An 11,295-nucleotide genomic window follows, 5' to 3' on the forward strand; every position below is an offset into this window, starting at 1 on the left:
CTGCAATGATGGTGCCTGCAGAAGGGTGAAACTTCTCAAACAATTTTTCAGAGCTACTTCAGCCACTTCAAGTCAAGCCTGGAAATTTCAGCACAGAATTTGGTGGCAGGATGCTGCTCTCCTGCAGTTTAATGTACTTAGAAGAAAAATTCCACCTCGAAAACGTGCCCAGGGCTCCAACATACTCCTGCAAGGCCTTAAGATGATATTGGGAAAAAAGTCATTTCCAAGGGGGGAAAATAATTAAAGGCAAGAGGTACAAAGACAAAAGTGCAATTTATTGACAAGTTTCAGAAGTAAAAAGGCTCAGCATCTCTGCTCCTCGTGGTTTGGATGTCTGAGCACTTCCAAGGCACCTCCACCCACCAGCTTAGAACTGTGTCGTGCTTCATCTTCAGAAGTTGAAGTCTTGCTTCTCCACTGAGAAATCATACAGCCCATCTTGGCCAGTCTGGGGCTCCAGGTCTGTATTCTCCTAGGAGGAAAATGATAGCAATCATTTATAGGGTGTGCATTTGAATAAGCCCAAGCTTTTCACAGCAACTCTGTTTTATTCTTGCTTTAAAAATCCAGCTGTTAAGCTCAGCTTGACTTCAGCAGAACTCCTGGAGACCAGGCCAAGCCTTCCTGCTCCTCACTGCACCCTGAAGCTGCAGTGTCCCTGCAGCCCACACAGAAAAGCAGCCAAGCCTTTGGGTTCAGACACCAGAAGCAAAAGGAAAAAGTGGCTGCAGCGGTAGAGCTCACCAAAATTAAATGGCCTGCTTGGAACAGCAACAAGCCAGAACTGCTGAGGGAGATGCTCCCCTGGCATCCAGCCCCTCCAGCAGGAGCTGGTGTGGAGAATTCCTCCAGACCCTCCCACAGGGACACCCCACAGACCCTGCTCTGGCAAAGGACTAAACCAGACCTTTGCCCCCTGCTGCAGCTCACACCCAAACTGAGCCACAGCTCCAAGGTCTGCCAGACCTCTAAGCCTCTTCCCTGATGTTTTCCCATCTGCAAATCTAAGGCTAGGACCAAACATGGCATCTTTAACAGTCATTGGACTCTTGCAGCTCCTAGCTGGTGTCCTATCCTCTTTTTCCATAGATTCCTTACCATGAGAAGGGTCAAGTAATCCAAATGCAACCTGAGCCCTGTTATCAGCTGAGTAGGAGGCTGCCATTCATAGTGACAAGCCAGCTCAGCTCTGAAGGAGGAAACTTCTCCACATTTGGTATTCATATCAGTAACTGCAGTAACTCCAGCTGATCCCAGTTTAAATTCCAGCAGCAAGATGCTATCAAGACATCCATGTCTGTTGTGCAACTCATTGGCTGACAACTCAGTGCTTTTACAGACCTTTAAAAGCAGCTGAAAAAAGCTGCAAGGACTACTCTGGTCATGTGGAGGTCTCCTCTAAAAACCTCTTCCAGTATCCTTAAACTCTGTCCTTCCTTCCAGTGTGTAATAACCTCACATTTTCAGCTGAGGAATAGCAAGGGCTCACATACCTCACCAGAAAAGTATTTCTCTATGATTTTCAGGGCAGCTCTGTAGACCATGTCATTCTCATGGTTTTGCAAGTTCTCAATTTTCTCCAGACCATCAAGTTCTTCCACCAGCAGACACAACTTCTCTGTCTGTCCCAACTTCTCAGCTGCCTGTAACATTGGAAAGCCAAGCAGGAAAACAGAACATCAGTAACAGGTCTAAGATGGTCTTTTCTGTAATTACAACCCTCATCGACAAGCCAAAGGCTCACAGTCCCTGAATTTCTGATCCCTCCCTGATGCCAGGAACGTGACTGTGGTGCCTGTGGAATACTAGTCCCTGCTGGGGACTGCCAACCAAACCAGTGAGCAGGGGATGAAGAGCAACACTTTGGGAACTTTATCTTGCCAAGCCCCTTAGACAACGCAAGGGTATCCAAGAAAGAGACTTCATGTGGTCTAAATTTTACTCCAAAAGGAAAGAGTCATTGTTCTAACCACACAGTGCAAGCATTAGGCTCACTCCTTGCTGCTCTTTGGATTCCAAAATGGCATCCAGGACGAGCAGATCTCACCAGAAAGAGACTTGAAATGGTGTCCAGGATGATCAGGATGGTTTTGCTGTCTTTGGCCAAGAGCAGGTTGAGCAGAGGTTTGAGGACCCCGGAACGGACGAGCTCCAGAACCTGTTCCACTGTTCCTCCAGTTGTGAAGTTGGCCACTACCCACACAGCCTCCTTCTGAGCCTTGAAGTCACCCTGGAAAAGCAGCACAGCAAAGGCACTCCCAAGCTTTTGTATCCCTCTAGCATGAGTGTGAGGCAAGGATAACCATTTCCCTTCTAATGCAGCTTTCCCAGCCCTTTGGGTGGTGCATGGACACCTGCCAGAGGCGCCAAGGGCAGCTCCAGGATGCATTTCCATGCAGGTGTACTGACAAATCAGGATGCTCAGGCTGTCCCAAGGATCTCAACAGCTCTGAAACAGCCTGCCCAGGTGGGTCTGGGGCCAAGTGCTTCACAAATGAGCCATCCCAGGCCTCCTGAACCCCATGTTCCTCCTGCAGCAGCGCTGTGCCCATCCCTTACCTGGTCGAGCAGCTCCACCAAAGGTGGCAATAACCCACAGGTGATGATCTGTTGGATCTGCTGGGAAGGCCCTGCTGCAATGTTGCTGAGGGTCCAGGCTGCTTCCTTCTGGATCACTGGCTTTGTGTGCCTCAGCAGCCGGGGCAGGACAGTCAGGGCACCGGCATTGATGGCTTCCTGGGTCTGCTGGTCTGTGCCTGTGACCACATTCCCAATGGCACGGAGAGCTGGAGTCTAGACAGAGATTAGAGGAGATGAGGAGAGTCCTTACCTCGAGGGATACATGTCAGAAAGCCCAGCAAGATCCCTCCCTAAGTGCTTGATCCTTCACACAAGGAGAGTATTGTGGGTGATGGCTGTTTATTTATGGCTCCGTCGTCCCTTGTTTGCTCTAAGCAGCTTTAGAGTCTCTATCCAGCCTCAGCCAGCAGAACAGAGCAGTGGCTTGACAAGCAGGCCGTCAGTTCTGCAGGGTAAGGGGACAGCACACCACAGCTGCCACACAGAACAAGGGCACGTGCCTTCCCTCTCCTCAGACCTTTCTACACTAAGGGACCAGAGGGTGGAGATTGCTGATTGTTCCCTACCATAACAGTAAAATCTGGGCTGTCCATGAGTTCCACAAGCCTTGGGAGAATCCCTGTCTCCACCACAATTTGGATGCGATCATTGCAGCCATCAGTCAGGTAGGAAACAGCCCAGCAGGAGTCAGAGATGACACTCTTGTCCTCATGCTGCAGGAGGAAGATGAGGACTGGCAGAATCTTCTGCACAGCATCCAAGGGAGGGCAGGGGTTCTTGTTCCTGCACAGGTTTGACAGTGCCCAAGTGATGTTCCTCAGGAACCCAACCTGAAACACAAGGCAGGTGTAAGATCCTCACTGCCCCCAAGGGCTCCTCAGTCTGTGTTATCCTGTGAAGGTTCTTGCACACCACAGACAGAACACCAGGGCAGGAACCATTGCAGAAGGGCAGAGACAAACCACAAAGCAGCAGCAGGAAGCTTGAAGGGCAAGTTCAGCCCTTCCACATGCATATGCAAGTCTGCCTTGCACCAGTTTCATCTTATTCCTAGCCTGAGATAGTCAGAGCTGGATAAGAAAGCCAAGGATGGAAGAGATCACATTGACTAGGAGTGTCTGCTTGGCATCCCCAGCTTTGTGCATAGGCAGGGCCATAAAAGCAGTTTAGAGCAGGGTCTCATTCAATTATACAAAGTTTGTTGTGTAGAAGGCAGACAGTGGACTCACCCATCACCCAAGGGATTAAGAGCTGTTAAGTCAAGAAAATGAACGTTATTTACTGGAGTTGTAGGTGACACCAGAGCCAGCAAGGGAGGAATTACATCACGAGCAATAAGAGCATCCCTGTAGTGAGGGCAATCCCCTGGACAGACAAAAAGAATTGGTCATTGCATGTGCCAAAGTCACAAGACAGTCAACATCTAAGAGCAATCAGACCTGCTGCATGACCCACCAACCACACACCATTAGGCATTTTCAGGTGGGAAGGATTTACTGGGCGGACTGGAGTGCCAGCAGGCCAACCAGGCATGACCCATTATTCTGTTCTCTCTATGGTGACATTAGTGGGTTAATCCACCCCAGCAGAACAGTCTCGCCCTTGGCTTTGGCCAAAATCCTCTTGCAGAGCCAACACAGGATCTCAAAAGCTGCCAGGCCACAGCAAGGGGCTGAAGAACACTACAGGTTCGATAGGAGCAGCAGCTTCAAGACAAAGCTGCAGGGAGAGGAGCACCAATGCTTTATCTCCCTTGCAGAATCACAGAATACTCCAAGTTGGAAGGGGCCCACGAGGATCATCAAATCCCTGGCCCAGTCAGGGACCTCCAAATGCCCCCCCAGGCCCCCTCACCTGCAATGTTGCCCAGGGCCCACACTGACTGCTCACTGATGTGCATGTGTGGGGAGGACAGCAGGGAGATGAAGGCTGGGATGGCCCCTGCATCCACCACGGCCCTGGTGTGTTCTGAGGTGCCAGAGGCGATATTGGTCAGTGCCCAGGCTGCCTCAAACTGCAGGGCAGCATTGTCAGCACGGCCCAGGAATTCCACCATCCTGGGGATGATCCCCAGCTCGATGATCTGATCGATGGGGGGGTCCTTGTGCCTGCACAGAATTTTCCTGTGAGAGAGGACACAGCACAGCCAGCCATGAGGAACCCTGTGTGGTGCCACCACAGCCCATAGCCCTGTGGCCAGGCACAAGGTTGTGGCTTGCAGGGGAAGCATGGATGGCTCAGCATCCCACCACAACAAACTCTCAGCAGAGGGGCTGCCATGCAGAGGGAAGAGACAGCTAAAGATGCTGAAGCAGGAGCAGGGTGTCTGTTGGAAGTAAAGCCCTGACAACCTCACAGCCATGGTCACTGGGAATGGTACTGGTCCCAGATCATTGGTACAATAGTTTGAGCCAGCCAAGGAAGCACCAGCAGGGATGCAGGTGCATCCTCAGGAGACACCCCTGCTGCCAGCTGGGTGATGATGGCACCCTGTTGTCTTTCGTGTCCCCACCCTCTTGGGGACAGCCCTGCTCAGCACTGACCCTTTACAGAGCCAGCCTCTCCAGTCCTTGTCCTTCCCAGGCATGTGGTACTTGATTTCTTGTGTGATCCAACATGATCCCCAGCATAGCACAGGAAGGGGCAGCACAGCCAACCCCTTGGCTGGGCTCACAAAGGACTGCGAGCCAAGCACAGCACACAGGCCACCGAACAGGCACCAGCTGAGATTCCCATGGGCAGTTTGGGTTACCAGGCTCCTTCTCCCTTTTGCCATCTCTCTAGAGAGCTCCTCAAACAGGAACTTGCAGCCTTTTGTCCCCAAATCCCAGCGCAGCTCCAGCAAGCTGTGCTCATACCTGGTGGCCTGGGTGGCGAGCAGCTGCAGCTGGGTGTCGTCCCCATTCACAGCTTCCACGATCTTCTCCAAGGACGGCTGAATAATCTGTGTCACAGGGAATGATTCAGAGTCAGCCGGGGAGCCGGGGCTCCCTCCGGTTTAATCTCGGCAGTCAATCAGCCGTCTAGACCCGGCTCAGTCACCACTTCATATCTAAGCAGTGTCTATTCTTTATGCAACACAGTTTCGAGATGAGGCAGAGGAAGAGAATCCACAAAAGCCTTCAAGGCAACTAATGCTTGTAATCAAGCAGTGAAAGAGTCACCGACACCATAATGGGCCTGCGAGCTCAGTAATTACCCCCGGCTGTGCAGGGAGCCAGACAGGAGCAGCTCCCAGCGAGCCAGAGCACCAGCCTGTTCTACCTGCCATCAAGGGAGGCCAGCAGGACATCATCACCATGAAAAATTGCACGGGTGAAGGCCAGGCAGTCCGAAACACTCCTCAGCACTGGGCATGGGGATCAGGAATGGCTCCAGCTGCTTAACCCAGGTCACCCCAGCTGGAGTTGGTAGTGGCCCAAGCAGGGGATGGTTCCTGCTGCCTGATCCTGCCCAGGTGCAGAGCACTAAGCACTCACCACCATATCTGCTCTGTCTTCTGCCAGAGAGGGATTCTCCTCCAAATGAACGGAAATGTTTCTGCGCTTCAGGATCTGCTCGTCCTTCTTGGCCTTTCTCAGCTCAACGCTCACCTCCACCCTCTGCCTCCGCAGGGTCTGGGGGGATGAAGAACACCATCCCACTGATATCGGCATTGCCCCATTCCCCAGGGAGTTCATTCCTGCAGCCCTCTGCCCCACGTTTCCTACAGGAGGAGTGCAGAGCCAGCATCTCCTCACCGTGGCCTGGAGGGTGAAGCAGGAGATGGGACAGAGGAAGCCTCTCCCTCAGGGCCTCCCAAGGACACGGGCTGCTGGATGAACCAGTGACGAGTGGGCGTTCTTAAAAATAGATTTTCTGAACCTGAAAGGCAAACCCTCATCTCCTCTACTGGCTTAAATCAAGCTGACAGATCCTACATCTGACATCCCATACCAGCCCCAGCTCTGCAGGGATAACTGCTGTGGAGAGCTCAGCAGGCTGGGGCTGAGCCCTCTCCCTCCCCCGGCCACACACCCAAAACTCACATCCCCCTTGCCTGTGCCACCACGCTCCTTGCAGCCCAGCCAGTCCCACACCACATCCCAAAACCCACACAAGCATCCCAGCTGAAAGTATCCAAAGCCATTCCCCTGCTCCCTCACACAGGTAGGTTTGGGGCCATGGACCTTGAGAAGCCTCTCCATCAGCTCCTGCCAACAGTGGGCTCTGCTGGGGTCCAAAATTCTGGCACAGGCAGGTGGGTACTCACAGTTTCATCCTTGCCCTTGTTCTTGAACAACTTCGCGTGCTGGCTGTGCTTCCTGCCTGGCATCTTGGCAGAGTTGAGAGAGGTGCTGGACACCCTCAGGTGCTCTTGGGGGTCAGCACAGAGCAGGGTCAGGTCACAGCTGCCCAGCAACATCCCCTGCCAGCCACTGAGGGGGCTGGGACCCTCCACTCCCACCAGCAGCCTGGGCCACACATTTCCACCCCACTCTCCCAGCAAGGGAGAGACTGGCGATCCCCAGCCCCAAGCAGGGCTTGGTAGGATCTTCACACACTGCAGCTGAGCCACTGAACTAAATACAAGCACAAAATACCACTTAATATCAGGCTACAAAAATTACAGCTGCTGCAATCCCAGGAGGAAGCCAGACACAGACACCCCACGGTGACAGGAACACCCCCTTCCCCCAGCCCTGATCCTGGGGCTTTTACATTTCCTTTGACGCACAACCCAAGCCTGGCAAGGCCTCTTGCCTCCAAAAAGAGCAGCTCAAGGTTTCATTTAAGGACACACAGCCACGTCCAAGCCTCTCTCACTCCACCACAGAGCCCAACCTGGCTTCCTCCACCCCCAACTAGGAAAGACCCACAGTCACATGCAGGGACATGAAGTGACCAAGTTCAACTGATAAAAAAAAAGTTCTGGAAATCCAGCAACTAGTACAGGCTGCCAGGTGAACATCATGAAATAGAGACAGGTAAAAATAATCTCTAAGCACCTCCCAGCAAAAGCCAGAGATTTAACACACACAAATAAACCAAAACTTGGCTTTCAGACAGCTTTTGTCAGAAAAACAAGGCTTCCAGCCAGCATTAAGAGAGATGTTTTCAGAGCAGACACCATCATGGGACCCCTAAACCCAGGTTTTGCATCAACACACCCAGGGGCTGATCCCACACAGATGGTGCCTCCTCTCCTCCCCTCCAGGCTTACAGCCAACACCTGCAGCTCAGAGCAGCTTCCAAGGGCTCCCTCACACCATCCTTTTAAGTTCAAGGTTTTGGTGGTTTACTCATCTTCTCTCTCCCTGTTTCCTGTCCCACTAACCAAGGCCAGATAGCAGCTCTTACCCCATGTATCCAGCTGCAGCCCTTCTCCAGTTTCCAGAAAGGCCAGGCTGAGCCTGAGCTCAATTCAACATCCCCCACAGCCTTAATTCTAACATTCAAACCTCAAGGTCTGCTCCCACCTTCTCTCCTCTGTTCCCCCAACAGAGACAAACACCCCAGAAAGCCTCTTCTTTTGGGGGAGCTTTCTCCACTCCATCCCAGCAGGAGGAGGACCACAACCCACCCAGATGACTCCAGCCAAGCCCCAAACAGGAACCTCATAGTGGGGTAAAATAAAATAAACAACCACCCAGTACCCCAAGGAGGACTCAAAATCACTTACTCTAACTCTGCCTCATACACCACTACCCTCAACTGCCTCTTTTATTTCCCCCATGGGGCCACGTACCCCCAGTTCCCCTCCACGATTGGCTCTTCCCAAGACAGCCCCCCCCGTTATCTGCACCTGCTCCCTCACCTGGGAGGTGGTGTCTGTCTTCCTGTCTGGGCCACCACTCAACCCCCAGATCTCCTCCACACACGTATGCTTTGCCAGCTTTGGCCAAGACCCTTTGTGTGTGATGCCAGCCTGTACCTGTGCAGTGTCCTGGGCTGTGGGGGACAGTTTGGGCTCTGCCACCCCATCACTGTACAGGGCACAAACAGGCTGGGGTGCCCCTTTTTTTTGTCTGGGTAGCTTGTAGGTGGTGCTGCAGGCCAGGAGAGCATCCTCTCCTAACCCAGGACCAGGGAACCAGGCAGAATCAGCTGCACAGAGGTTGCAAGTGAGCCAAGACAGGATTAGGCAGCTTGGAGCATCATCAGGCACTGAGCTGCTGGCTGGCACGGGAGGGAGGTGGCAAGGAGAGAAACCCAGCAGGAACCCATTATCTCCATGAGTCCTTTAGCTTTTGGCCAGGAGCTGCTGGGCAGCTCACAAACTGCTGAGTTTTGTGCCCATGACAGTCTCCATCAGTCAAGAGATATTTTCATTCATGGAGTCCTTGCCCTAGTCCTGTTCTTGCTGCTCTGGCCAACAGGGGCAGCAGCTCCCTGACCCCCAAATAACCACTGCAGCAGGGCTTGGCTGCGGGCTTGTGCGCAGTACTGGGGACTCTGAGGTGCTGAAGGCATCCTGGCTTGGCACCCCCTCCACACCATCACCCTTTTGAGCAAAGCCCCATAAAACCCTCTCGGTGTGTGCAGGGGTGCCAGCCTGCTCCAGCATATGGGGAAGGGAGGAGCAGTGTTTCCCAGAAGGGTAGGGAAAACAGTAATTGAAATATTTAATTAAAATCTGACTTTAAACTACTTGACATCTTTCTCTATGAGGGAGATGGGGAAACAAAGTCACTCAGAGCTGCAGGAAGGTGATCCTGGGATGCAGATGAGGATAGCACCCACCACTGGGGTCTGCACCCTTCACACCCCTGGGCCTCTGCACCTTCCAGCCGTGCACACAGAGCCATTCCAATCCAAATTATAGGAATTCAGGGAACAACTAGTATTGCCCAGCATGGAAATACCTATGGAGACGTGCTTTGCAATACCCTGGCTGCTCTAAGTCCTGGATTCAAGTCCTGGGGTCACACCAATTCTGCATTTCGAGGCAAATAAAATGAGTTGTACACAGCTTTATGTGGAAGGTGATAGGGGAGGTTTGAGAAAAGACCTTCAGATAAATCTGTTGTTTGTAGGCATTAAAAAGCCAGTTGTGCTAATCCTGGCTGCTGTGATTTTAAGCTTCAAGTGCCACTGGTTGCATTATCTTGTTTCTTGGCTGCTTGAGACAGGAAAATTACATTTCAATTGCTTTTTAATTCAACTTAATCTGGTGCAAAAGTTAGCATGCACCCTCTAATTTTGTTTTCTGAGTGGTTTGTTTCCACTAATTCCTAATCAGCCAACACTAAATCAAAACAGGCCTGGCTCAAGCTGAAATAGATGAGTCCTCACAACCTTGCCAAGAAATTTAATTAAATTGGCTTAAAATCACACCCCAAGGTAAGTGGGGGCAGCCTCCTGCACAGGCCAGCCCCCAGCTTTTGGTCCCCTGCCTGGAGAGCTCTTGCCCAAGGTGCTGCAGGGTGTGAATGTGAAACAAGGCTGGGAGAAGTTCATGGTTATCCTGGGCTGCTCTTTTTCTCCTTGCTCCTTCCATTCCCTCTCCACCTGCCAAGCACAATCAGCCCCATCCTGTTCAGTTCCCTGTCACTTCCAGTGCACAGAGGGAGAGGATGGGGAGAGAAAAACACGTGTAATGGATGAACATCCCTCTCCTTGTTCTTTACTCTGGTCCCTGATGTCATGAGAGGTGGCACTGCCATGCAATTGACCCCAGGAGCAGGCTGAGGATGAGGGGGGTGGATTTGAACCCATGCTGAGGACACAGAGAGATCGATATTTGCCAAATGGGGAAGGGAAAAACCACTGGAGGAAAGAAAAGTTTTGGGTTTCAGCATAATAAGAAGGTATCACAGCTAATGGAGAGGAAAGGAGATAAAACCCTAAATCTACATGACAGTGTCCCCTGAGCTCAGCCTTGTGTGCTCAAGCTGAAAATCCACATTGTGACAGGTATGAGAAGCTGTGGTTCCAGTGTCGGGGCTTTTTTGAGGCTGTTCTCCCCCACTCTGCCACCCTTCACCCCTCTACTGCACCTCAGTGAGGCTCTGACTGGAGTAGATTTGAAAACACTCCTTTTAAGCCCTGAGAGAAAAGCCCTGATTTCCTGTCCTGTGTGTTTTCATGTTTCTTGCATGGATTTACCTTCACTGCATGTGGAGAAAGGAGAAAGGTGCTGGTCAGGGGAGGTGTCAGCGTGTGGCATCTCTGTGGCAGAGAGAGACAAGGCAGGAACACCCTGGGATGCATCCTGGGGTGCTGCACAGGCACAGCAGCTGGTCGGAGCAACCCCTCTGAGAGAGAAGAGCCTCAGCTGGTGGAAGGGGAGCAGAGGGAGGGGCCCCTGCCAGCCCCTGAATGGCTGCTCTCACGCAGCATCCTCTCTGTCAGCAACAGTTCCATTAAATGAACATCAACAAATTAATTTTACTTATTAGTTACACTAACACCAAGGAAATATCCATGTGGGTTCCCGAAACAGCTGATGATGTAACTGCTGGTTGATTATAGAATCATGATGTGTCCTGAACTGGAAAGGACGCACAAGGATCAGAGTCCAACTCCTGGCCCTGCCCAGGCCACCCCAACAAATCACGCTGTGCTGGGAGTGGTGTCCAAATGCTCCTGGAGCTCTGGCAGCCTTGGGGCTGTGCCCATTCCCTGAGGAACCTGGGCAGTGCCAAACCACCCTCTGGGGGAAGAACCTTTCCTGATATCCAGCCTAAATCTCCCTGACACAGCTTCATGCCTTCATGGATGTGGGGCATT

At 52.1% G+C, this 11,295-nt stretch overlaps 1 protein-coding gene across 1 annotated transcript; it reads right to left on the reverse strand.

Annotated features, from left to right (window-relative positions):
• Positions 1-257: 257 nt before the first annotated feature.
• Positions 258-6,941, reverse strand: KPNA7 (karyopherin subunit alpha 7). Its single transcript, XM_066198265.1, has 10 exons — positions 6,836-6,941; positions 6,063-6,200; positions 5,442-5,527; positions 4,438-4,706; positions 3,866-3,948; positions 3,150-3,413; positions 2,563-2,796; positions 2,051-2,233; positions 1,497-1,646; positions 258-475 (listed from the first exon to the last, which is right to left on the reverse strand). Exons 1-10 carry the CDS (start codon positions 6,896-6,898, stop codon positions 395-397), a joined length of 1,551 nt encoding a protein of 516 aa, XP_066054362.1. The 5' UTR covers positions 6,899-6,941; the 3' UTR covers positions 258-394.
• Positions 6,942-11,295: the final 4,354 nt, after the last annotated feature.

The sequence above is a fragment of the Chamaea fasciata genome, unplaced genomic scaffold (genome assembly GCF_029207755.1).
Source record: "Chamaea fasciata isolate MVZ Bird 193981 ecotype frontalis unplaced genomic scaffold, bChaFas1.0.hap1 SCAF_16, whole genome shotgun sequence".
Taxonomy (NCBI): Eukaryota; Metazoa; Chordata; class Aves; order Passeriformes; family Sylviidae; genus Chamaea; species Chamaea fasciata.